Source organism: Syngnathus floridae, chromosome 1, assembly GCF_059516105.1.
Source record: "Syngnathus floridae isolate MCC-2025c chromosome 1, RoL_Sflo_1.0, whole genome shotgun sequence".
NCBI classification, from domain to species: domain Eukaryota; kingdom Metazoa; phylum Chordata; class Actinopteri; order Syngnathiformes; family Syngnathidae; genus Syngnathus; species Syngnathus floridae.
In genome coordinates, this window is record NC_142413.1 from 18,101,835 (window position 1) to 18,127,250 (window position 25,416).

At 43.2% G+C, this 25,416-nt stretch overlaps 2 protein-coding genes across 9 annotated transcripts in view; both read right to left on the reverse strand.

Annotated features, from left to right (window-relative positions):
- The window catches only part of LOC148404383 (protocadherin gamma-C5-like), a 226,049-nt gene extending 201,154 nt beyond the window's left edge, over positions 1 to 24,895 (reverse strand). For 2 of the 8 annotated variants that reach the window (XM_088381200.1, XM_088381076.1), the window contains exon 1: positions 22,499 to 24,895. In XM_088381200.1, the coding sequence (XP_088237326.1) occupies positions 22,499 to 24,880 (2,382 nt within the window). In that variant the 5' untranslated portion in view covers positions 24,881 to 24,895. Of the gene's footprint in view, positions 1 to 845; positions 3,372 to 6,077; positions 8,530 to 13,824; positions 16,231 to 18,350; positions 20,824 to 22,498 lie in introns of those variants that run through there. The other 6 variants (XM_088381092.1, XM_088381085.1, XM_088381189.1 and 3 more) reach the window with 6 other exon arrangements.
- On the reverse strand, positions 9,305 to 12,747 carry LOC148404389 (protocadherin beta-15-like). Its single transcript, XM_088381214.1, has one exon. The coding sequence runs from the start codon at positions 12,563 to 12,565 to the stop codon at positions 10,082 to 10,084; it is 2,484 nt and encodes an 827-aa protein (XP_088237340.1). The 5' UTR covers positions 12,566 to 12,747; the 3' UTR covers positions 9,305 to 10,081.
- Positions 24,896 to 25,416: the final 521 nt, after the last annotated feature.

Sequence of the window (25,416 nt, forward strand, 5' to 3'; positions counted from 1 at the left end):
AAATTCATAAGCACATTCCTTCCACTGTCCACTTCAACCAGTAAAAATAATGTTTAAAATGTGACACAAGGGTCATCACTCCATGTTATATTTTAACATTTACGATCGTGAGTTCACTCACATATTCACTGTTTTTTCACGTCCATTCCTACATAAACACTCTAAGCTGCGTTTTCAAGCGAACACACTGGATCTTTTTTTCCTCCAGCTAAGCTATGCACCAATAACACCACATTGTTTACAAACTCTATGAATTCTTTATTCATCAAAATATGAACCCTTCACATAAGCACAAATTGAAAAGTGTGCTCACTGACTAAAAATGAAATTAAAACAATATGTTGGTCCATGTGTGCAGTGTGCGAGGGTCACAAATTGAATGAAATAATGACATGTCTCGTCGGATTATTGTAAACAAGCATAATCTCTGTAGGCCAAACCCGATTTTAAAACAAATGCTACAATAATGAACACAAGCACCGTCAACTTTTTGCTTACCAGAAAATAATAATTCAATTACTCTGTTGTTCCTAAAGACCTGTGCAACTATTTTAGAGCTGTATGAATGAGAAAACACTACCATATTAAATTGACATGCATTCATGGTGATAACAAGGAATTTTCTATTGGAAATACACAGGCCGATTTGTTCTCAAAGACATCACACATTCTGAAATAAACCCAATGCATCAATATGCACTGAAAAGTGATCATCAGTTTCATTTTGGAATTTGTATATATATTGTACACATAAGTTATGCGTACTTTTCTAAAGGAACAAGCTGATTTACCACAATCTATTGGGTGATGGACGTTAAACTGTTGATTGTACAGGTGGACCCTACCTCTGGCGAATCGCGCAGCTGATCGAAAACCTCAGCAAAGTCACTCGGGCTTTTCTTCAGAGTCTGGTCAGCAGGCAGCGTGTTGTCATTGTAGGAAGACACAAACTTAAAGTCACTGGTTCTGGAGCCTGTTGTCAAGTAGGCGTCATAGTTGTACGTGCTGCGTAAAGTTCCCGTGCCGTCCACATCTGCGTAATTAGGAGGTAGATACGCGCTGGGGATGGCAACTGCTCCATCAAACAACAGTCTGGGCTTTCTCCTGCGACAAAACCTCACAGCCAGGACCACCATGATGAAGGTCAGGAAGAAGGTGGACACGGACACCAGCGCAATGATGAGATAAGAGGTTAGCTTGGAGTTCTTCTCGTCGTAAGAAATGTCCTTCAGCTCTGGCACCTCGGCCAAGTTATCCGAGATGAGCAAATACATGGAGCAGGTGGCCGAGAGCGGGGGCTGTCCGTTATCTTTGACGGCCACAATCAGGTTCTGCTTCATGCTGTCGGACTCGGAAATGTCCCGCTGGGTCCTGATCTCCCCGCTGTGAAGACCGATGGTGAAAAGTCCCCCATCTGTGGACTTGAGGATGTGATAGGACAGCCAGGCATTCTGTCCCGAGTCGGCATCCACCGCGATCACTTTGGACACCACAGAGCCTCCGTGTGCAGCTTTGGGGACCAGCTCGGTCATGAAGGAGTTGCCCTCCGGAGCGGGGTACAGGATCTGAGGAGAGTTGTCATTCACGTCCCAGATGAACACGCTGACGCTCACGTTGCTGCTCAACGGAGGAGAGCCGTTATCCCTGGCCATTACGAGGACTTGGAAACTTTTCAGCTGTTCGTAATCAAAGGACCTGACGGCGTGGACCGCCCCCGTGTCTCCATTGACAGACACGTAGGAGGACACCGGGGCGCCGTTCACCTCAGCAGGTAAGAGAGAATAAATGACGGTGCCGTTCTGTCTCCAGTCAGGGTCTCGAGCACTGACCGAGCATAAAGTGGAGCCAGCTTTGTTATTTTCACTGACGTATGCGCTGTAGGACTGTTCCTCAAACACGGGCGGGTTGTCGTTGATGTCTCCCACGGTCAAGTGGATACTTTTCGAGGAAGACAGAGGAGGAGAGCCCTCATCAGTCGCGCTGATTGTAATGTTGTAGTCTGACACTAGTTCACGGTCCAGAAGTCCAGTCGTCACCAGAGAATAATAGTTTTTGATGGAAGGAACTAACTTGAAGGGGACGTGTTGTTGAATGGAGCAGCGAACCTGTCCATTCTTTTCAGAGTCTCTGTCCTGCACATTAATGATGCCCACCTCTGTGCCAGGTGACACGTTCTCTGGTATTGGATTTGACAGTGAATTTAAATATATTACAGGGGCGTGATCATTTACGTCAGTAAGATCTATAAGGACCTTAGCGTACGAGTTCAATCCCAGTCCATCCTTCGCTACAACCCTCAGTTCAATTATATTTTTCTTTTCAAAGTCTGTCATACCAGTTACAACAATTTCCCCTGTTTTACTGTTAATTGAGAAAGACTGCAAATCAGCCTGGGAAATAAGTCCAAAATCGTATGTAACATTGCCATTGATCCCATCGTCTGCATCAGTCGCACTGACTTTAACTACCACAGTATTTAAAGGGGAGTTTTCGGGCAGACTGACTTTATAAACATTTTGCGTAAACACAGGGACATTATCATTAGCATCAAGTACAGTGATTTGGAATACTGCAGTCCCTGATCTCTGTGGAGAGCCACCATCCACTGCCTTAAGAAGCAAGCTTATTTGTTGTTGCTTTTCTCTATCAAGTTTATTCTCTAAAACAAGTTGCACTCCATTGCCATTTTCCACAAGAGTGAAGTATTCGTTCTTTTCCAAAATGTATTTCTGAATTGAATTTTTACCAATGTCTGCATCATGAGCTTCTTCAATTAAGAACGGAGTCCCCTTTTCTGCTGATTCCCTGATTTCCATCACAATTACGTCCCTTTTAAACTGAGGGGCGTTATCATTTATGTCTTGAACATGTATATTTATTCGATGTAGTTGCAATGGATTCTCGAGCACAAGCTCCTGGGTTACGACACACGTTGGTTTAGGGCCACAGAGGCTCTCTCTATCAAGCCGCTCGGCAACATTCACATCACCAGTTCTCAAATTGAGGGCACAAAAGCGGTCGTGATTCCCTTCACTAAAGCGAGCCTTGCGCGCTGACAGTGTATTTACACCCAGACCGAGGTCTTTGGCTATATTTCCAATCACAGTTTCCGGTTTCATTTCCTCCGGTATGGAATAACTGACCTCGGCAGATATAGGATGAAGCACAAGGAGAAAGACGACAAATCGCGTAGACAGGTCAAGCCTCCTCAAAAAGACCTCGAGATCCATCCTTTCAGATGAACATGTAATCCAAAAGGGAGAACGAATATCCTGGTTTATGTCCCGTTCAAATTGATAATTATGAGTTTTCTGGAGAGCTGAAATGAGACAAATGCTCGACTAGAAACCAACACCGTGATTCTGCAGCCACAAAAGCACAAAGCACTGGAGCAACGGGCGGAGATCTGCAACGAATATTGCAACAATACCGATAAGTTGTTAGACAGCGACACCGCGCGTCCATTTATAGAGAGCATGTGAATAAATGGCAAGGTCGACACTAAAACGGTTAAAAACTACGAATTAATCCAAAAAGCACACAACTGCAGTAGCCTAGACGAATAAAATCGCAATTGAATTATAACTCCCGATGGCGGAAATGGCTTTTATCAATCGATATTGTAAAACGCGAGGGGCAAATTTTAAAACAATACTGTATAAAAAACTGCATTAATATGTAGCTACCTTAAATGACCAACATTATTTCGATATAATATCTTTTTATGCATAAGCAGCACGATGCATGAGGGCCTTTTAGCTCATTGGAGCACGGCCGGCCTGTGCGTCATGACGTCGTGACTTTTTTTTTGGGTCATTCGTACACACATTCATACCGTCACTCACACACAAACATTCATACCGTATCATATGTGGGTATCTAACGATGTCGGCACACAAGACAAGCGCACCCCTACACCATCAGCGACTCCCGGATATAATCCTTTACTATCCCAAACCATGAGAACAAAGATGATATTTGCAGCACAAATCTGCACCATTTATTTGCGATAACAGGGGTATTTTTTTCCATGTCACACATGGCAAAAATTTCTAATAACCCAATAACAACGTGACAAACCAGCATAGATGGGACTTAAACGAATGACAGCATGGTTCCTTGTTCCTACAATCGGAGCAAGTTGTTGTTTTTTTCCGATTACGTCATTTTTATGATCTAATATACCGTAACTCAAAAATCATGAGATCAAAAATAATATTTGTAGCAGAAAACAAGCACAAATACAATTTGGTCACTCTGGACTATGCAGCAGGCTGGGTGAACATTTTAAAATCTCAAAAAAATAAAACAGCACAAAGACGATTTTATCGACACAAACCCCCACCTAAAAAGCACCAATGACAGTGAGTAGCCTATTTTTTCATTGGCTTAGGGCAGGTGTGTCCAAACTTTTTTCCAAGGGGGCCAGATCTGGCCTGATGAAAATGTATAGAGGTATAGAGGTTGACCATTCGAACTGACATTCCTCGAACCATTATCCATTGTATCCATTATCCATCCATACAATACCCATTGTAAGTTAACTTGTAAACATATAACTTATATCCTTTGCTGTGCTGTCTGCAGATTGGTTAATATTGCAAATGAGAATCTATTGTCAATTGCATTACCTGGACAGTTAAAGATTAAAATAATAAATTCAATACAAATGAACGATTTTATGAAAGTTGAATGATTTTTTGGAAGTAAAAAACGTTCAACGCATGAAATTACAAAACAATAAATCATGTTTTCTGCACCACTTTGCTCTCCATGCATTAAATTAAAGATCATGTTTACCTGTCTAATCACGTATTCTAAGCATTTTTAGCTCATTAAATCATGAACTATAACACAAACTAATATTTTAAATACCAATTCTAGCATGTCAGAATGTTAATCCAAATGAAATCATTCTCGGCTTTGTCTTTGTTTTAAACTTCATCAGCAACAAAATACTTCGTAATCACAAAATATGAATCCATAGTTTTGTCTTTGTTTGCAATCACTGTGAGTGGGCGGCGCAGACGCGCAGTAGTGTTTGTGGCGTTAGTGATAAGTATAGACAGAGCTCTCACCAGTCTTTTGCCTTTCCCTGTGCAGCGTCACTGAAAGCGTCTCTGATTTTAGAGTCGCCTAGTCCTTGGACTGCGTACATTTGAATGAGAAAGTGTCTGTGTTCTTGATTATCTTGCAAACTGGCACCTGTGTGCGCATGAACTGAGAAGGGACCGGGGAGAACGCGCTCGCACCCGATCATGAGCGCTCGCTCATGTGCGCGTTCCCGTTCGGACGAGTTTAATTTCCGTGGCTCGCTCTGGGGTGCGCAGGTCCCCGCGACTGTGCCAGCGGGCCAATTATTATTGATTTTATGACACAATGCTTCGGGCCGGTCTAAATTTAGACACGGGCCGGATTTGGCCCGCAGGCCGGCCTTCGGGCATGGGCAAGTTTAGGGGGTTAAAGTCACGCATATATATAAAAAATATTTCCCGTTCAAAAATGCAGGATCATATTGGATGCGTGAATCAAGAGGAAACATTCAATCCCAGAGTACAGCTGTCAAAGTGATGACCTCACAAAGTTAAACGTCTCATAGAACTGAAAGGACTTCTATCAAGTATCAACTATGTGCAATATGTGATGTTTTGAAACCATAAGGAAATAGAACACAGGATTTCATCCATCCATCCATCCATCCATCCATCCATCCATCCATCCATCCATCCATCCATCCATCCATCCATCCATCCATCCATCCATCCATCCATCCATCCATTTTCTATACCGCTTGCTAATTTACCAATATTCTTAATAGAAGGATATAAAAAAATATTTTATGGTCTGTGATGAAGCAAATTATTGTAATAGCATATAATGTCTTTTCTTGTCTAGTGTATATGGATATATAGTTTTGACCCCTATAATATCGAGCTGAGGCAATGAACAAAAATTAATCGAATATATGCATCTTCAGACTTTTCACGAATGGAAAGTGTGCTTTTGTTTTTGGTTTAATGGTAATTAAGCCTACCATCTAATAGTACGTGGGTAAAAGATAAATTTAGTATTCCTACCTCGTCAACATCACCAAAAGCCTCAAGAAATTCTGTTGGACTTTTCTTCAGTGTCTGGTCAGCAGGCAGCGTGTTGTCATTGTAAGATGACACAAACTTAAAGTCACTAGTTCTGGAGCCTGTTGTCAAGTAGGCATCATAGTTGTAGGTGCTGCGTAAAGTTCCCGTACCGTCCACATCTGCGTAATTAGGAGGCAGATACGTGCTGGGGATGGCAACTGCTCCATCAAACAACAGTCTGGGCTTTTTCCTGCGACAAAACCTCACAGCCAGGACCACCATGATGAAGGTCAGGAAGAAGGTGGACACGGAAACCAGCGCAATGATCAGATAAGAGGTTAGCTTGGAGTTCTTCTCGTCGTAAGAAATGTCCTTCAGCTCTGGCACCTCGGCCAAGTTATCCGAGATGAGCAAATACATGGAGCAAGTGGCCGAGAGCGGGGGCTGTCCGTTATCTTTGACGGCCACAATCAGGTTCTGCTTCATGCTGTCGGACTCGGAAATGTCCCGCTGGGTCCTGATCTCTCCGCTGTGGAGACCGATGGTGAAAAGTCCCGCATCTGTGGACTTGAGGATTTGATAGGACAGCCAGGCGTTCTGTCCCGAGTCGGCATCCACCGCGATCACTTTGGACACCACAGAGCCTCCTTGTGCAGCTTTGGGGACCAGCTCAGTCATGAAGGAGTTGCCCTCCGGGGCTGGGTACAGGATCTGAGGAGAGTTATCATTCACGTCCCAGATGAACACGCTGACGCTCACATTGCCGCTCAGTGGAGGAGAGCCATTGTCTCTGGCCATCACGTGGACTTGGAAACTCCTCAGGTGTTCATAATCGAAGGACCTGACAGCATGGATTGCCCCTGTGTCTCCGTTGACAGACACGTAGGAGGACACTGGGGCGCCGTTCACCTCAGCAGGTATGAGAGAATAAATGACGGTGCCGTTCTGTCTCCAGTCGGGGTCTTGAGCACTGACAGAGCATAAAGTGGAGCCAGCTTTGTTATTTTCACTCACGTATGCGCTGTAGGACTGTTCCTCAAACACGGGCGGGTTGTCGTTGATGTCTCCCACGGACAAGTGGACACTTTTTGAGGAGGACAGAGGAGGAGAGCCCTCATCAATGGCACTGATCGTAATGTTGTAATCACTCACTAGTTCACGGTCGAGTGGTCCAGTCGTCACCAGAGAATAATAGTTTTTGATGGAAAGAACTAACTTGAAGGGGACGTTTCGTTGAATGGTGCAGTGGACAAGTCCATTTTTTTCAGAGTCTCTGTCCTGCACATTAATTATGCCTACCTCTGTGCCAGGTGACACATTTTCTGCTACTGGATTGGTCAGTGACATTAAATTGATCAAAGGGGCGTTGTCATTTACATCAGTAATATCTATTAAAACTTTGGCATAGGAAGTCAATCCCAAACCGTCTTTAGCTTCCACTTTAATTTCAAAAGAAGCAATTTCTTCAAAATCAATCAAACCAGTTACTTTAATTTCCCCAGTGGTGGGATCAATAGTAAATAAATTATGTTCATCAGATTCATGGCCAAAATCATAACTCACATTCCCATTCACCCCCTCATCTGCATCAGTTGCACTAACATTAATAACTATTGTACCCGGGACAGAATTTTCAGGCAGACTGGCTTTATAAACAGCCTGGCTGAATACTGGGGCGTTATCATTAGCATCCAGCACAGTGACGCGTATGGATACTGTGCCTGATCTCTGAGGAGAGCCGCCATCTAAAGCTGTGAGAAGCAAATTCATCTCACTTTGCTTTTCTCGGTCCAGTTTTTTTTCTAAGACAAGCTCAACTTTATTGCTGTCAACAGTGAGAATAAAATTGTTATTTTTTTGCAGATCATACCTTTGAACAGCATTTTGGCCTATATCTGCATCATGCGCCTCCTCAATTGAAAAACGACTGCCCTTATCAGCCGATTCCCATATTTCCATTTCAATCAAATTACTTTTAAATTTTGGAGGGTTGTCATTAACATCTTGAATGTGGAGATTTATGCGATGAAGCTCAAGAGGATTTTCTAACACCAAATCCATTTTAATAGTGCAAGATGGTTTCTTCCCGCAAAGGCTTTCTCTATCTATTCTCTCCGATGTGATCAAATCTCCCGTGCTCAAATTAATCTCACAACACTGCTTACGTGTCCCGGCCACATTAACACGGGCATTTCGTGTAGAAAGCGTCCTCGGATCAGCACCAAGATCTTTTCCTATATTTCCAACAACCGACAGACGTTTCATCTCCTCAGGAAGAGAGTAGCTCAGATCCCCGTAGACGAGTTGCACCGGAAAAAAGACGGCAAGCAGAAGGATCAGACGACACTTTGAGAGGTCGAGATGTCCCATGTTGACAAAATCTGCCCAAAAGAGGTCGCATAAAAATATCCCACGCCGGTTGACGTCCTGCACGCATAAGTATATCGGCGCAAAAATGTCTAGTTATGTTTTAACCACCAGCAGCAGAACAAAGCAGTCTGAGGCGTGAGAGAGGATGGTTCGCCTTATACAGGTGAACAGCGACACCAGGAGTTGACTTTTATCATTGCCAAACAGTCCTAATAAAGCTGAAAAATATTAAAAGATGTTTAGGGGGCAAATCCTTTTAATTTTTTGTACTTGTGGAGTGAAAACGTAGTGTATTGTGTAATCGTCAATTACTGCCATTAAGTTATCAATATCTATTATGACTCAATTTCAGGAATAACGATAATTATAGTAATTAAACAACCACACAATAGTTGCATAAAAAAGCAAGAACTGGCAAGAAACCTGTAATAGCTGTGTGACAGAAACTACAATATTGTGAGTAAGCTCCACGGACAGTTACATCCATATTTTGAAAGAAACACGTCACAAACTAACAGGAATGTTTTACCGCCGTGCAGTATAGGCAGCAATAACAGACAAACAAATAAACAAACAAGCAAAGAAAATACAACATCACATCCTGAGAGTGGATGACACAAAAACAGACAATTCAACTCTAATTATCCGACACAAGTTGCAGTGAGTGGACAGGCTACTTCACACCATTGAAAATGAAACTTAGTTGAAGCCATATCGTGAAGACATTTGCTGTTAGACTAAAATTGACTATGCAACAATTAAAGTAAAGGTAACATATTCATTTTTTATTTGAAAGACTTGTGTTTTGGAATGCAGTAGGCGAACAATACCCATTATGCATAGCAGTCACTTTCAAGCTGCTTAATCACAAGGAGCTTGCAACCAGAGCCAACACTATCCCACAACAAAGATCAAGATTTCCACAGCTTCAACAAACACAATTCACCAATGAAGAAAAAAATGAGTCCTGTTTTCCATACAGCTTTTATGCACATGATTCACCAGTGACTTTAATTTACCCCAGCTGACTTTGCCAGTCTGCAACCATTCACACTCACCTCCACAGTTCATGGCATAGAGTTTGAAATAACCCAAACCTAACATGCATGTTTTAGGGATATGAGAGGAAACTGGAGTACCAGGAGAAATTCCATGCAAAAACGGGCTAAACATGAAAACTCCACACAAATGTTCCAAGTCCAGATTTGTCCAGTAATTCTAATTTATTCAGAGGATCATTTGATTCCTTCCACACTTCAAAGATACATCCAAACAAGCATCCATAGTAGCTATGCTAACAGTTCTGGATAATTCAAGAAATCAAGCTATGTCAGCTTGTAAACAGTTATTTTGACAGCACTGTTAACATTTGCAGATAATTTAAAAAAGAGTTTCTGATGTGTGTTGATAATTTGTTGTTGATAAAAAGCCGTGATGACCAGTCGTCAAGCATGGAGGGAAAAAATGTCAGACTCATTGTGACATACAATATTTTACCCAGCCAAATGTTGAACAACCATTTGTGGCCGTTTGGCATTCTCATTACATAAAGTTTTCTGCAGCAATATATTAAGTGCAAGTTTAATATTGCAAATCGACAGAAGTGTCAGAAAAAGTACAGAAAATGTACTTGACTAAAAAACTTGACTAAACAGAGAAATATTCTGAAATGAGGGCCTCAAGATGAAGTGAAAAAGACAAAAACAATTTACAGTCTTCATTAGAATGACTCCTACCTCTTCAGAGGACCCAAGATCTTCAAAAGGATCCACAAAATCACTTGGACTTTTCTTCAGAGTCTGGTCAGCAGGCAGCGTGTTGTCATTGTAGGATGATACAAACTTAAAGTCACTGGTTCTCGAGCCCGTTGTCAAGTAGGCGTCATAGTTGTAGGTGCTGCGTAAAGTTCCCGTGCCGTCCACATCTGCGTAATTAGGAGGCAGATACGCGCTAGGGATGGCAACTGCTCCATCAAACAAAAGTCTGGGCTTTCTCCTGCGACAAAACTTTACAGCCAGGACCACCATGATGAAGGTCAGGAAGAAGGTAGACACAGACACCAGCGCAATGATCAGATAAGAAGTCAGCTTGGAGTTCTTCTCATCGTAAGAAATGTCCTTCAGCTCCGGCACCTCTGCTAAGTTGTCCGAAATAAGCAAATACATGGAGCAGGTGGCCGAGAGAGGGGGCTGTCCGTTATCTTTGACAGCCACAATCAGGTTCTGCTTCATGCTGTCAGACTCCAAAATGTCCCGCTGGGTCCTGATCTCCCCACTGTGGAGACCGATGGTGAAAAGTCCTGCATCTGTGGACTTGAGGATGTGATAGGACAGCCAGGCATTCTGGCCCGAGTCGGCATCCACCGCGATCACTTTGGACACAATAGAGCCTCCGTGTACAGCTTTGGGGACCAGCTCGGTCATGAAGGAGTTGCCCTCCGGAGCGGGGTACAGGATCTGAGGAGAGTTGTCATTCACGTCCCAGATGAACACGCTGACGCTCACGTTTCTGCTCAGCGGAGGAGAGCCATTGTCTCTGGCCATCACGAGGACTTGGAAACTCCTCAGGTGTTCGTAATCAAAGGACCTTACGGCGTGGATCGCCCCCGTGTCGCCGTTGACAGACACGTAAGAGGACACCGGGGCGCCGTTTACCTCAGCAGGTAAGAGAGAATAAATGACGGTGCCGTTCTGTCTCCAGTCAGGGTCTTGAGCACTGACAGAGCATAAAGTGGAGCCAGCTTTGTTGTTTTCACTGACATATGCGCTGTAGGACTGTTCCTCAAACACGGGCGGGTTGTCGTTGATGTCTCCCACAGACAAGTGGACGCTTTTCGAGGAGGACAGAGGAGGAGAGCCCTCGTCAGTGGCGCTGATTGTCATGTTGTAGTCTGACACGAGTTCACGGTCCAGAGGCCCGGTAGTGACCAGTGAATAATAGTTTTTGATGGAAGGAACTAACTTGAAGGGGACATTTTGTTGAATGGAGCAGTGGACAAGTCCATTTTTTTCAGAGTCTCTGTCCTGCACATTAATGATGCCCACCTCTGTGCCAGGTGGCACGTTCTCTGCTACTGGATTGGTCAGTGACTTTAAATTGATCACAGGGGCGTTATCATTTATATCAGTAATGTCTATCACAATTTTAGCATATGATGTGAGCCCTAATCCATCTTTTGCTTGCACCTTCATTTCATAAGAATTACTTTTCTCAAAATCAATCTCACCTGATAGCTTGATTTCACCACTTTTGGGGTCAATTGAAAACACATTTTTGTCATTATTCGAAATGTAGCCAACATTGTATGTCACGTCCCCGTTTACGCCTTCGTCAGCATCAGAAGCGCTGACATTAATAACTACTGTATCTGGAGGCGAGTTTTCAGGGAGACTGGCTTTATAAACGGCTTTGCTGAACACTGGGGCATTATCATTAGCATCCAGCACAGTGACATGTATGACTACTGTGCCTGATCTCTGAGGAGAGCCTCCATCTAAAGCTGTGAGAAGCAAATTCATCTCACTTTGCTTTTCTCGATCGAGCTTATTTTCAAGAACGAGTTCAACCTTGTTGTTGTCAACAGCAAGAATAAAGTTTGCATTTCTTTGTAGAATGTAACGCTGAACAGCATTTTGACCTACATCTGCATCGTGGGCCTCCTCGATTGCAAAACGACTGCCCTTTTCTGCCGACTCTCTTATTTCCATTTCAATTAAATGGTCATGGAATTCAGGAGAATTGTCGTTTATATCTTGAATATGAAAACTTACACGTTGAAGCTCCAAAGGATTTTCTAAAACCAGATCAACTTTTATGACACATGAAGGTTTCGTTCCACAAATGCTTTCTCTGTCAATCTTCTCTGATGTGAACAGGTCTCCGGTGCTCAGATTGATTCCATAATAATGTTTGCGTGTTTCCTCAAAATCAAATCGAGGCTTCCGGGCTGCAAAAGTCACCAAATCCGCTCCAAGATCTTTTGCTATATTTCCGACAACAGAGCCCCGTTTCATCTCCTCTGGAACGGAATAACTCAGGTCTCCATAAACGAGGGGCACCATTGCGACGAAGGAAACAAAGCAGATCGGAAAAAGCACGGAAAATCCTTTGTGTCCCATCTTGATGCAAAACACGTCCGATGATTAGGCAAATGGAGGTGCAGCTCCAGCGGAAAATACAACCCAAATAAATCAACAATGTTTGCCACAAAACATCAGCAAATACGGTGTGCAAAAATAAAAGCCTATTCACGACCGTGAATCCGGTCAAATATGCCTGCAGTAATGGGTGGAGTGGTGCATCTACGTTCTGCAAGCCGAGAGCGACATCATCAGTCCATTTTTTTTCTTACACTCATAAGAAATAGTTATACAGCCAATTTTATTCGGTAAGCGATGTCTTGTGAATATTTGAATAAATAAAGCGATATTGGTGATGTGCAGAAATGAAAAGGAAAGGTCAAGACATACACGTGTAACACGTGATTTAGTCACCAATTGGTATTTTGAATTTTATATACCATTTTAGGGATTATAAATTGTTTCACAACATTTATTATTGTCTTAACATGCTGTAATGATGTGCACATTTATGTTGATCCTGTTTACGTTTTGTTTGTGAATTGCTCTGATACGCCCTTTTCGTGGGGGCGGGTGAAAATAGAAAATGAGGGAACGTGAGGGCGTGTGTGGAGTTGGTGGGAGAAAAAATAATAAAGGGGTGGCTGAATTCAAGTGTTGTCGTGTCGGTAATTATTTAGCAAAGAAGGCACCAGAAAGGTACAGCACTGGAACCTCATTGTATTCCGCCACACTACGGCAAGAATAACAGCATTTAAGGATTACACATTTTCCAAATTCATAAAAGTCCGTGCAAATTAATAGGAGATTTAGAACGATCAATAAGAACTTGTTTAAATTTTTTAATTCTGCTTCAGAGTGTTACTCCAAAGATCGAAGCTGATTTAAATATTATTAGATAACTCATAGCCAAACTTTTGTTACGATTTCATGTATGGTAAATGAATAAATAATTTGATGACATGTTAGAGATTTTCTTGCAGATGGAACTGCACTTTTGTTTCTTTACAGCTAAGTTAAACAAACGTAAACAACGAATATGGTTAGAAGTATCGGAGGGGGAAAGTAAATGTGGCCAGAATAAAAATAGATGGAGAAAGAAGAAAGCAAGACATATTGATAGGCAAATAGTACGGTGAATAGGTAGTGTTAGATGCAAAAGTGGGTAATTAAACCATCATACTTGACACGTATGAAATTAATTCATTATGAAAATGCCTATCCTTTCAACAAGACCGGTCCGTCATAGAAGAATTTAGGTCAGTCAGCTTTCAAGCCAAGTTCTGAATTTCTCCTACCTCAGAGGAAGTCTCCAGATCTTCAAAGGGATCCGCAAAATCACTTGGACTTTTCTTCAGAGTCTGGTCAGCAGGCAGCGTGTTGTCATTGTAGGAAGATACAAACTTAAAGTCACTGGTTCTGGAGCCCGTTGTCAAGTAGGCGTCATAGTTGTAGGTGCTGCGTAAAGTTCCCGTGCCGTCCACATCTGCATAATTAGGAGGAAGATACGCGCTGGGGATGGCAACTGCTCCATCAAACAAAAGTCTGGGCTTTCTCCTGCGACAAAACCTCACAGCTAGGACCACCATGATGAAGGTCAAGAAGAAGGTGGACACGGACACCAGCGCGATGATCAGATAAGAGGTCAGCTTGGAGTTCTTCTCGTCGTAAGAAATGTCCTTCAGCTCTGGCACCTCGGCCAGGTTATCAGAGATAAGCAAATACATGGAGCAGGTGGCCGAGAGAGGGGGCTGTCCGTTATCTCTGACGGCCACAATCAGGTTCTGCTTCATGCTGTCAGACTCCAAAATGTCCCGCTGGGTCCTAATCTCTCCGCTGTGGAGACCGATGGTGAAAAGTCCCGCATCTGTGGACTTGAGGATGTGATAGGACAGCCAGGCATTCTGTCCCGAGTCGGCGTCCACCGCGATCACTTTGGACACCACAGAACCTCCTTGTGCAGCTTTGGGGACCAGCTCGGTCATGAAGGAGTTGCCCTCCGGGGCCGGGTATAGGATCTGAGGAGAGTTGTCATTCACGTCCCAGATGAACACGCTGACGCTCACGTTGCTGCTCAGTGGAGGAGAACCATTGTCTCTGGCCATCACGAGGACTTGAAAGCTCCTCAGGTGTTCGTAATCAAAGGACCTGACGGCGTGGATCGCTCCCGTGTCTCCATTGACAGACACGTAGGAGGACACCGGGGCGCCGTTCACCTCAGCAGGTACAAGAGAATAAATGACGGTGCCGTTCTGTCTCCAGTCGGGGTCTTGAGCATTGACAGAGCATAAGGTGGAGCCAGCTTTGTTATTTTCACTCACATATGCGCTATAGGACTGTTCCTCAAACACGGGCGGGTTGTCGTTGATGTCTCCCACAGACAAGTGGATACTTTTCGAGGAGGACAGAGGAGGAGAGCCCTCATCAGTGGCGCTGATTGTAATGTTGTAGTCTGACACTTGTTCACGGTCCAGAAGTCCACTCGTCACCAGAGAATAATAGTTTTTGATGGAAGGAATTAACTTGAAGGGGACGTGTTGTTGAATGGAGCAGCGAACCTGTCCGTTCTTTTCAGAGTCTCTGTCCTGCACATTAATGATGCCCACCTCTGTGCCAGGGGACACGTTCTCTGGTACTGGATTAGATAGTGATTTTAAATTGATCACAGGGGCGTTATCATTTACATCAGTGATATCTATGATAACTTTACTATAGGATGTAAGCCCCAAACCATCTTTAGCTTCAATACTCATCTCATATGAAGTTTTCTCTTCAAAGTCAATTAAACGCATTACTTTAATTGCACCTGTGGAAGGTTCAATAGAAAATGCATCAATATAATCATCTGAGATGTGGCCAAAGTCATATGTCACCTCTCCATTCGCTCCATCATCAATATCAGTTGCACTAACTTTAATTACCATTGAATCTGGAGCAGAGTTTTCAGGCAGACTGGCCTTATAAATGGCTTTGCTGAACACTGGAGCATTATCATTAGCATCCAGCACAGTGACGTGTATAACTACCGTACCTGATCTCTCAGGAGAGCCACCATCTAAAGCTGTGAGAAGTAAATTCATCTCACTTTGCTTTTCTCGGTCAAGTTTATTTTCTAAGACAAGCTCAACTTTGTTGTTGCCAACAGCAAGAATAAAGTTTGCATTTCTTTGTAGACTGTATCTTTGAACTGCATTTTGGCCTATATCTGCATCATGAGCCTTCTCAATGGAAAAACGACTGCCCTTTTCTGTAGACTCACTAATTTCCATTTCAATCAAATTCTTTTTGAATTTTGGATAGTTGTCATTGACATCTTGAATATGAAGACTAACGCGATGAAGCTCAAGAGGGTTTTCTAAAACCAGATCCAATTTTATCACACATGAGGGTTTTTTGTCACAAAGGCTCTCTCTGTCAATTCTCTCCTCTGTGATCAAGTCTCCTGTGCTCAGATTTATCACACAATATTGCTTACTTGTCCCTTCAACATCAATACGAGCATTTCGTGCAGACAACGTCCTCGGATCCGCACCCAGATCTTTTGCTAAATTCCCAACAACAGACGAGCGTTTCATTTCCTCTGGAAGAGAGTAGCTCAGATCTCCGCCGACGAGGCGCGTTAGAGCAAAGACGACAAAAACATACATCAAACGGCGAAGAGAGAAATCCTCGACTCCCATGTTTAGAGAAATAATCCAAAAGGTGTCAAGATCAGAAAATGCAAAGCTGCACTCAATTCCAAAATCCACGGTAGTCGACGCAAAATATTCTCAACGTTCGAACCATCCGCAGAAGGACAAAGCAACAAAAATCCGTGCATTAGAGGGGGACTTCATGCGGGTTTCCGTTTCATAGGCCAACAGCGACGCCAAGAGTACATTTTTGTCCACAACACTAAACGCGTGCATGAAAATCATTCTTTTAAATGTGTTCAATGCCTGTCTTCTCTGAATTAGCCATTCAAAGGTTTCACTTCCCCAGTACGGCTTTTATGCAAAATAGCAATAGTCTTCAGTTTTGCAAATATTATGTCACAACGTATGCAAGGCATTTTTATTTCCATCGACTGGTATAATACAGTATGCACCTGTGTCCGTTAGTCATACGTCTTGGAGTGTATTATAACACATGAGTCAAAGGTGAGTTATTTACTTGGAATAAATTGATAATAGATACAGTTATTTCGAACTAAATACGCAATGTTACATTCTTGACGTACAATGTTATGGCCATAGGTTTGATAATAACCTATTCCTCATTTGTAGGATTCCTACAAACAAAATTAAAGTGCCGTTCATTGCGACTTCTGTTCCAGCACCATGGACAGTCACCTTGAGTTTTTGACACCTTGGGGGGAAAAAAAAAAACAGGAGTGGGGGGTTCTTAACTGTTCTTATCGAAACCTCCATTTTTCTATAGACACCAAGTCACAAGAAGCAAGCCAAGTAAACCTATTGTTAAAAATTAACCTTCCAAAACATATGCATACCTTTATTTTTAACGCACAAATCCCATAGCTATAAACAAAAATGAAGAGCATCAGATTAAGACTGAGAATTAAAGTAAAATTACAATATATTTGGGCAGATGAAGGTTACAAACTTCGACAAGTATCACCCAATTCTACACTCGGAACAAACACCAAAATGACAACTCCAGAAGACTATGTGGTAGTGACGCGTGTATTGGTTGAGAGAAAAAGACCTTAGAAAAGGTAGAGCCAGAAATCATTTAAACAGTAACACACAGCGGTGTCAAGTTGGAAAGAGAAAACGAAGAAAGAAGATAGATTAAAGGAAAATAAGACTAATTCCCTTGTTTGGACATTGCACATTTGTAACAGTCAGGTATTTAGTGTAACAAATATGTCTATTTTTTACGATATCAATTTAGTATGTGTTAGAAAGGCTTTTATGTTGATGCTGGACATAAATATTTTGTGTTGATTACTGTTCTATACGTATTTGATCATTCTCCGTCGTGCTGACGTTACGTCACGACATCTAACTATCGCGTAAATTGCCTTCCAGTGATTGTCACTACTTGTTGCGCAGCAGTAATGTACCCTGGATTTCGATGCTGCTAACATTGAACGTGTTCAGTGCTGCTGTGGGTCTTTGACACAGCGTGAGCACACTGTATGGTGTTTAGTATAGCTGATATTGTCCATTTTTGCGCTGCCGTTAGGCCGTTTTTGACTTGTTAAGCTCGCGCCGTTTGATTGACAGCTCCCAGCGCTCTCCTTTTAAGTTTGCCTCGTATCTGGCTGAGTGTCATAAGTATTGTAACTCATGCGGTGTATTGTTCCTTTCTGTTGCAGAACTACACGTGCTCACAAACACACACACACGCATACACATTCAGATTCATTCACGTCCCTGCATCATCGCAACGTGTGCCTATGTCTATTTGCCTGTATGCCCATATGACCATCAGCGCCTGTTACTTGGGCGTGCCTGCAACTCATTAAAGCTGAACTGAACAACAGCTTCATCTCCTGTGTTTTGACCGACACCCGGGGGTGAAAAGACCAAACCCCATCAAAGCCAACACCTTTACACCCTGGGCTCCCCAACAGTATGTGTACTAAGGTGCACAGTAAGGGCATATATCACATTTATTTCAGCCCTTGGACAAAGTGTCTGAAAGTTGAACATTTTAAAATTGCCATTGCCTTGAGTTGTCTTTATGAACCACACTAACAAATGTGAAAGTTGCCCATCCAATGAGAAGGAAAATACAAAGGGTAGTATAAAGTAAGAAAAGCAAACTGAATATGAATCATTGACCCAATGTGTTCCTTAATTGTGAAAAGGACACCTACCTCTTCAGTCGCAACAATATCTTCAAAAGGATCAGCAAAATCACTAGGGCTTTTCTTCAGTGTCTGGTCAGCAGGGAGTGTGTTGTCGTTGTAAGAAGACACAAACTTAAAGTCACTGGTTCTAGAGCCTGTTGTCAAGTAGGCATCATAGTTGTAGGTGCTGCGTAAAGTTCCCGTACCGTCCACATCTGCGTAATTAGGAGGCAGATACGTGCTGGGGATGGCAACTGCTCCATCAAACAACAGTCTGGGCTTTGTCCTGCGACAAAACCTTACAGCCAGGACCACCATGATGAAGGTCAGGAAGAAGGTGGACACGGAAACCAGCGCAATGATCAGATAAGAGGTCAGCTTGGAGTTCTTGTCGTCGTAAGAAATGTCCTTCAGCTCCGGCACCTCGGCCAAGTTGTCCGAAATAAGCAAATACATTGAGCAGGTGGCCGAGAGAGGGGGCTGTCCGTTATCTTTGACGGCCACAATCAAATTCTGTTTCACGCTGTCAGACTCCAAAATGTCCCGCTGGGTCCGGATCTCTCCGCTGTGGAGACCGATGGTAAAAAGTCCCGCATCTGTGGACTTGAGGATGTGATAGGACAGCCAGGCGTTCTGTCCCGAGTCAGCATCCACTGCGATCACTTTGGACACCACAGAGCCTCCGTGTGCAGCTTTGGGGACCAGCTCTGTCATGAAGGAGTTGCCCTCTGGGGCCGGGTACAGGATCTGAGGAGAGTTGTCATTCACGTCCCAGATGAACACGCTGACGCTCACGTTGCTGCTCAGCGGAGGAGAACCATTGTCCCTGGCCATCACGTGTACTTGAAAACTCCTCAGATGTTCGTAATCGAAGGACCTGACGGCATGGACCGCCCCTGTGTCTCCGTTGACAGACACGTAGGAGGACACCGGGGAGCCGTTCACCTCAGCAGGTAAGAGGGAATAAATGATGGTGCCATTCTGTCTCCAGTCAGGGTCTTGAGCACTGACAGAGCATAAAGTGGAGCCAGCTTTGTTATTTTCACTCACGTATGCGCTGTAGGACTGTTCCTCAAACATGGGCGGGTTGTCGTTGATGTCTCCCACGGACAAGTGGACACTTTTTGACGAGGACAGAGTAGGAGAGCCCTCATCAGTGGCGCCGATTGTAATGTTGTAGTCTGACACTCGTTCACGGTCCAGAAGTCCAGTGGTCACCAGAGAATAATAGTTTTTGATAGAAGGAACTAACTTGAAAGGGACATTTTGTTGAATGGAGCAGTGTACAAGTCCATTTTTTTCAGAGTCTCTGTCCTGCACATTAATGATGCCCACCTCTGTGCCAGGGGACACGTTCTCTGGTACTGGACTTGTTAGTGACATTAAATTGATCACAGGAGCATTGTCATTTACATCAGTAATATCTATTAAGACTTTGGCATAGGAGGTCAGTCCCAAACCATCTTTAGCTTGTACACTAAGTTCAAATGAAATTTCTTCCTCAAAATCAACTAAACCAGTTATTCTAATTATACCTGTTAACGGATCAATAGAAAAGACAATCAGCTCATCATCACCTGCATGGCCAAAGTCATATGTCACTTCCCCATTCACTCCTTCATCAACATCAGTTGCACTAACTTTAACTACCATTGTATCTGGAGGAGAGTTTTCAGGCAGACTGGCTTTATAAACGGCTTGGCTGAACAATGGGGCGTTATCATTAGCGTCCAGCACGGTGACATGTATGACTACTGTGCCTGATTTCTGAGGCGAGCCGCCATCTAAAGCTGTGAGAAGCAAATTCATCTCATTTTGCTTTTCTCGGTCGAGTTTTTTTTCAAGAACGAGTTCAACTTTGCTGTTATCAACAGAAAGAATAAAGTTTTCATTTCTTTGCAGAATGTATCTTTGCACATCATTTTCTTTTATATCTGCATCATGAGCCTTCTCGATGGAAAAACGACTGCCTTTTTCTGCCGACTCGCTTATTTCCATTTCAATCAAATTATTTTTGAATTTTGGCGAGTTGTCATTTATATCTTGAATATGAATATTAATGCGATGAAGCTCAAGAGGATTTTCTAACACCAAATCCATTTTAATAGTGCAAGATGGTTTCTTCCCGCAAAGGCTTTCTCTATCTATTCTCTCCGATGTGATCAAGTCTCCGGTGCTCAAATTGATCTCACAGTACTGCTTACGTGTCCCGGCAACATTAACACGGGCACTTCTTGTAGAAAGCGTCCTTGGATCCACGCTCAGATCTTTTGCTATATTTCCAACAACAGACGAGCGTTTCATCTCTTCTGGAACAGAATAGCTCAGATCTCCGTCGACGAGGCGCATTTGAGCAAGGACGACAAAAACATATATCAGACGGTGAAAAGAGAATTCCTTGACTCCCATGTCTACAGAAATAATCCAATACGCGTTCAATCTCCTGTTCAAATAAAACAGTCCGATGCTCCACAAAATTCCCACTTTGAAGCTGGTCTACACAAAAATATTCACGAGGTTCCAATCATCCGCAGAAAGACAAAGCGACCAGAATCTGTGCAGTAAGAGACGGGCTGGGTCCGGGTTTGCGTTGTCCAAGCCAACAGCGACACCTCGAGTCCATTTTTATCAACAGCACTAAATGCATCCATCCATCCCTCCATTCATCCACCCATCCATCCATTATCTGAACTGCTGTATATCACCACCCCTCAGTATAAAAAAAACATTGAAAAGTACCCCACACACGTTAATAAACATGCATTTAAAACCGTTGTGCCCTGTGCATTAGTCAATGACAAATGTAACAGGGGAAACAACTTAATTTCCCAGCATCTCCTTATTCAAGCTTATTTAGCCTTCAGGTTATAAAATCACGACAGTATTTTCAAGGACTAATACAATATGTTGCATATCATGTCTCCCGATGTGTGATATACTGGCAAAACATAAAGGGTGAGTAATTTATCTATAGAGTTGTTCAAAAATGGAATGAAATAAAACTGAACTGTTGATCAACCATCTTGATTCTTTTGCATGTCTGAGAACAAAATTGAAGTACCGTTCAGTCAGTTGTAACCGGGATTTTCAGCACCATGGACAGGTACCGAACGCTTGAGTTACGGTCGAGTGCATTAATATGGCAGCACAGGGGCTCACTCGTAGCTTTGAACACATGCAAAGTGCATTTCAGAGACCGGAATTGGAAAAAAAAAAGTATGAATTTAACTGTAAAAATGGGGGCAAATTAGCTTATTTTATTTCTGAATTCACAACACAGAGAGAAGAAAAAAATAGTAACACGTAAGGAATAAAATAGGAAATGCTAAGTATATACGAAAAAAAACATGACAACATCAGCCAATATCAGGGTACAAACTGAGGAGGAAAGGAACATGTTAAGTATATTAGTTAAATGCTCATTTTGCTTTGTGTCTCATATTGGGGGTTTCTTTTTGCAGACAACATTAAAAAAAAGTCCACGTTTTTCATAATTACGCTTTGTCATCTTTGTCAGGAATGAGTTGAGCCAGGGTGACCAAATGCAGCTTGAATCAGGATTTATCGAAGGGAAAGGGACTTGGAAGGGAGGTAGGTGGGGAACCGAAGACATAGACGGGATAGAGACTCACGGCCAGCAAACAGACAGACCGATCGACAGAAGTCCACTTGGACAAGGTTGAAATTCTGACCATGAATCTTCAGACAGATCGGGGGAAACCCAGACAACAGGAACACTGGGCACGGGCGGGGACGAGGACGGAACACAGCAGTAGACACCGACAAGGAGGAACACACGGGCAGGGTTTAAATACATCAGGTAACAAGAGGGATCAGGTGAAAAACATGACGATCACGAAGGGGTGTGGCTGAGGGAAGCTGACGGCCGAGCGTGCTCTGTCACGGGCATGACAATCTTGCCTTATTGGCGTAGAACAACTCTGCAGAGGGGCGGTTTACATGCATTTGCCTTTCAAAACATAAATGATTACAAGTCATCTTAAATGACTGAGCTGGTCTTTTAATAAATTAATTGTAGACGGACACCCTTGAACTACAGTGGTATGGGTACTATACAAAAGGGGAATGAACACAGAAAGACTCAATGAATTTGTATTATTGAGTTAATGGAAGTAGATGTTTTTATGATCTCATAGAGAACAAAAGAGTCTTACCTCTATTTCCTCGAGACCTTCAAAAGGATCAGCAAAGTCACTTGGACTTTTCTTCAGAGTCTGGTCAGCAGGCAGCGTGTTATCATTGTAAGAAGACACAAACTTAAAGTCACTGGTTCTGGAGCCTGTCGTCAAGTAGGCGTCATAGTTGTAGGTGCTGCGTAAAGTTCCCGTGCCGTCCACATCTGCGTAATTAGGAGGCAGATACGCGCTGGGGATGGCAACTGCTCCATCAAACAAAAGTCTGGGCTTTCTCCTGCGACAAAACCTTACAGCCAGGACCACCATGATGAAGGTCAGGAAGAAGGTGGACACGGAAACCAGCGCAATGATCAGATAAGAGGTCAGCTTGGAGTTCTTCTCGTCGTAAGAAATGTCCTTCAGCTCCGGCACCTCGGCCAGGTTATCCGAGATGAGCAAATACATGGAGCAGGTGGCCGAGAGAGGGGGCTGTCCGTTATCTTTGACGGTCACTATCAGGTTCTGCTTCATGCTGTCAGACTCGGAAATGTCCCGCTGAGTCCTGATCTCGCCGCTGTGGAGACCAATAGTGAAAAGTCCCGCTTCTGTGGACTTGAGGATGTGATAGGACAGCCAAGCATTCTGGCCTGAGTCGGCGTCCACCGCGATCACTTTGGAGACAATAGAGCCTCCGTGTGTAGCTTTGGGGACCAGCTCGGTCATGAAGGAGATGCCCTCCGGGGCGGGGTACAGGATCTGCGGAGAGTTGTCATTCACGTCCCAGATGAACACGCTGACGCTCACGTTGCTGCTCAGCGGAGGAGAGCCATTGTCTCTGGCCATGACCTGGACTTGAAAACTCCTCAGGTGTTCATAATCGAACGACCTGACAGCATGGATTGCCCCCGTGTCTCCGTTGACAGACACATAGGAGGACACCGGGTAGCCGTTCACCTCAGCAGGTAAGAGAGAATAAATGACAGTGCCGTTCTGTCTCCAGTCAGGGTCTTGAGCACTGACAGAACATAAAGTGGAGCCAGCTTTGTTATTTTCACTCACATATGCACTGTAGGACTGTTCCTCAAATACGGGTGGGTTGTCGTTGATGTCTCCCACGGACAAGTGGAGGCTTTTTGAGGAGGACAGAGGAGGAGAGCCCTCATCAGTGACGCTGATTGTAATGTTGTAGTCTGACACTAGTTCACGGTCAAGTTCTTCGGTAGTCACCAGAGAATAATAGTTTTTAATAGAAGGAACTAGCTTAAATGGGACATTTTGTTGAATGGCACAACGCACCTGTCCATTCTTCTCAGAGTCTCTGTCCTGCACGTTAATGATGCCCACCTCTGAGCCAGGGGGCACATTCTCTGCTACTGGATTGGTCAGTGACTTTAAATTAATTACAGGAGCGTTGTCATTTACATCAGTGATGTCTATTAGAACTTTAGCGTATGATGTCAGCCCTAAACCATCTTTAGCTTCTACTCTCATTTCATACGAGGCTTTCTCTTCAAAGTCAGTCACACCTGTGACTTTAATTTCACCTGTCGTGGGATCAATAAAAAATACATTAATATTATTACCAGATACGTGTCCAAAATCATAAGTCACAGCGCCATTTACTCCCTCATCTGCGTCAATAGCACTAACTTTAATTACAGTTGTATCTGAAGGTGAGTTTTCAGGCAGACTGGCTTTATAAACGGCTTTGCTGAACACTGGGGCGTTATCATTAGCGTCCAGCACGGTGACGTGTATGACGACTGTGCCTGATCTCCGAGGAGAGCCGCCATCTAAAGCTGTGAGAAGCAAATTCATCTCACTTTGCTTTTCTCGGTCGAGCTTATTTTCTAGAACGAGCTCGACTTTGTTGTTGTCAACTGAAAGAATAAAATAAGAATTCTTTTGTAAATTATACATTTTGACATCATTTTGGCCAATATCTGCATCATGGGCCTCTTCAATTGAAAAACGACTGAGCTTTTCTGCCGACTCACTTATTTCCATTTCAATTAAATTCTTTTTGAAGTGCGGCGAGTTATCATTTACATCTTGAATATGGAGACTCACGCGATGCAGCTCAAGAGGATTTTCCAAAACCAGATCCACTTTTACAACGCATGAGGGCTTCTTGTCACAAAGGATTTCTCTGTCAATTCTCTCCGCTATTATCAAATCTCCATTGCTCAGATTCAAATCACAATAACGCCTTCGAGTATCCTCGAAATCAATCCGAGCTTTTCGTGATGATAATGTCCTCAAGTCCACTCCGAGATCTTTGGCGATATTTCCAAAAGCAGACAAGCGCTCCATCTCCTCTGCAAGAGAATAGCTGAGATCTCCTTCAACGCGGGGCAGCATCCAAATAAAAGCAAAAATGCAGACAATCGGGCACAGCACGGAAATTCCTTTGTTCGCCATTGTTGCGCAAAAAAAAAAAAAAGACAACAGACACCCAGGTCTGCAAAATACAATACACAAGAAAATTGCGTCAGAAATCAAAATTAGACAGGGATCCTACATTTGACTTCGTCGACACGAAAGGCGGTGGAATGAAATGATTTTTGGAACGGGTGGAAAGCAAAGACGTGGAGGTGCTGTTTGTGTGAGCTCACAGCGGCACCACGAGTCGTTTTTCGCTCTTTACATCTGCATCCTGGAATTGATCATACCTACCATGCAACGCTGACATCATCATCAGTCTTTTTAAAATATTTAGTATAGCCTATAACGTTCCGTATAGTTGCAATTAATAGCCGCAACGAGGGGGATGAACATAATATACGGCAACAGTAATTTTTGTGTGTTGCAAATGGTAGAAGGCATTTTCGTGGCATTTTTTATATTAACGAGGACAAATAAATAAATAAACAAATAAATAAACAGCTATACAGCAATGAAAGCACAAGTCAACAGCAAATTTAAAACAGAGATGACTATTTTTTCATACATATTTT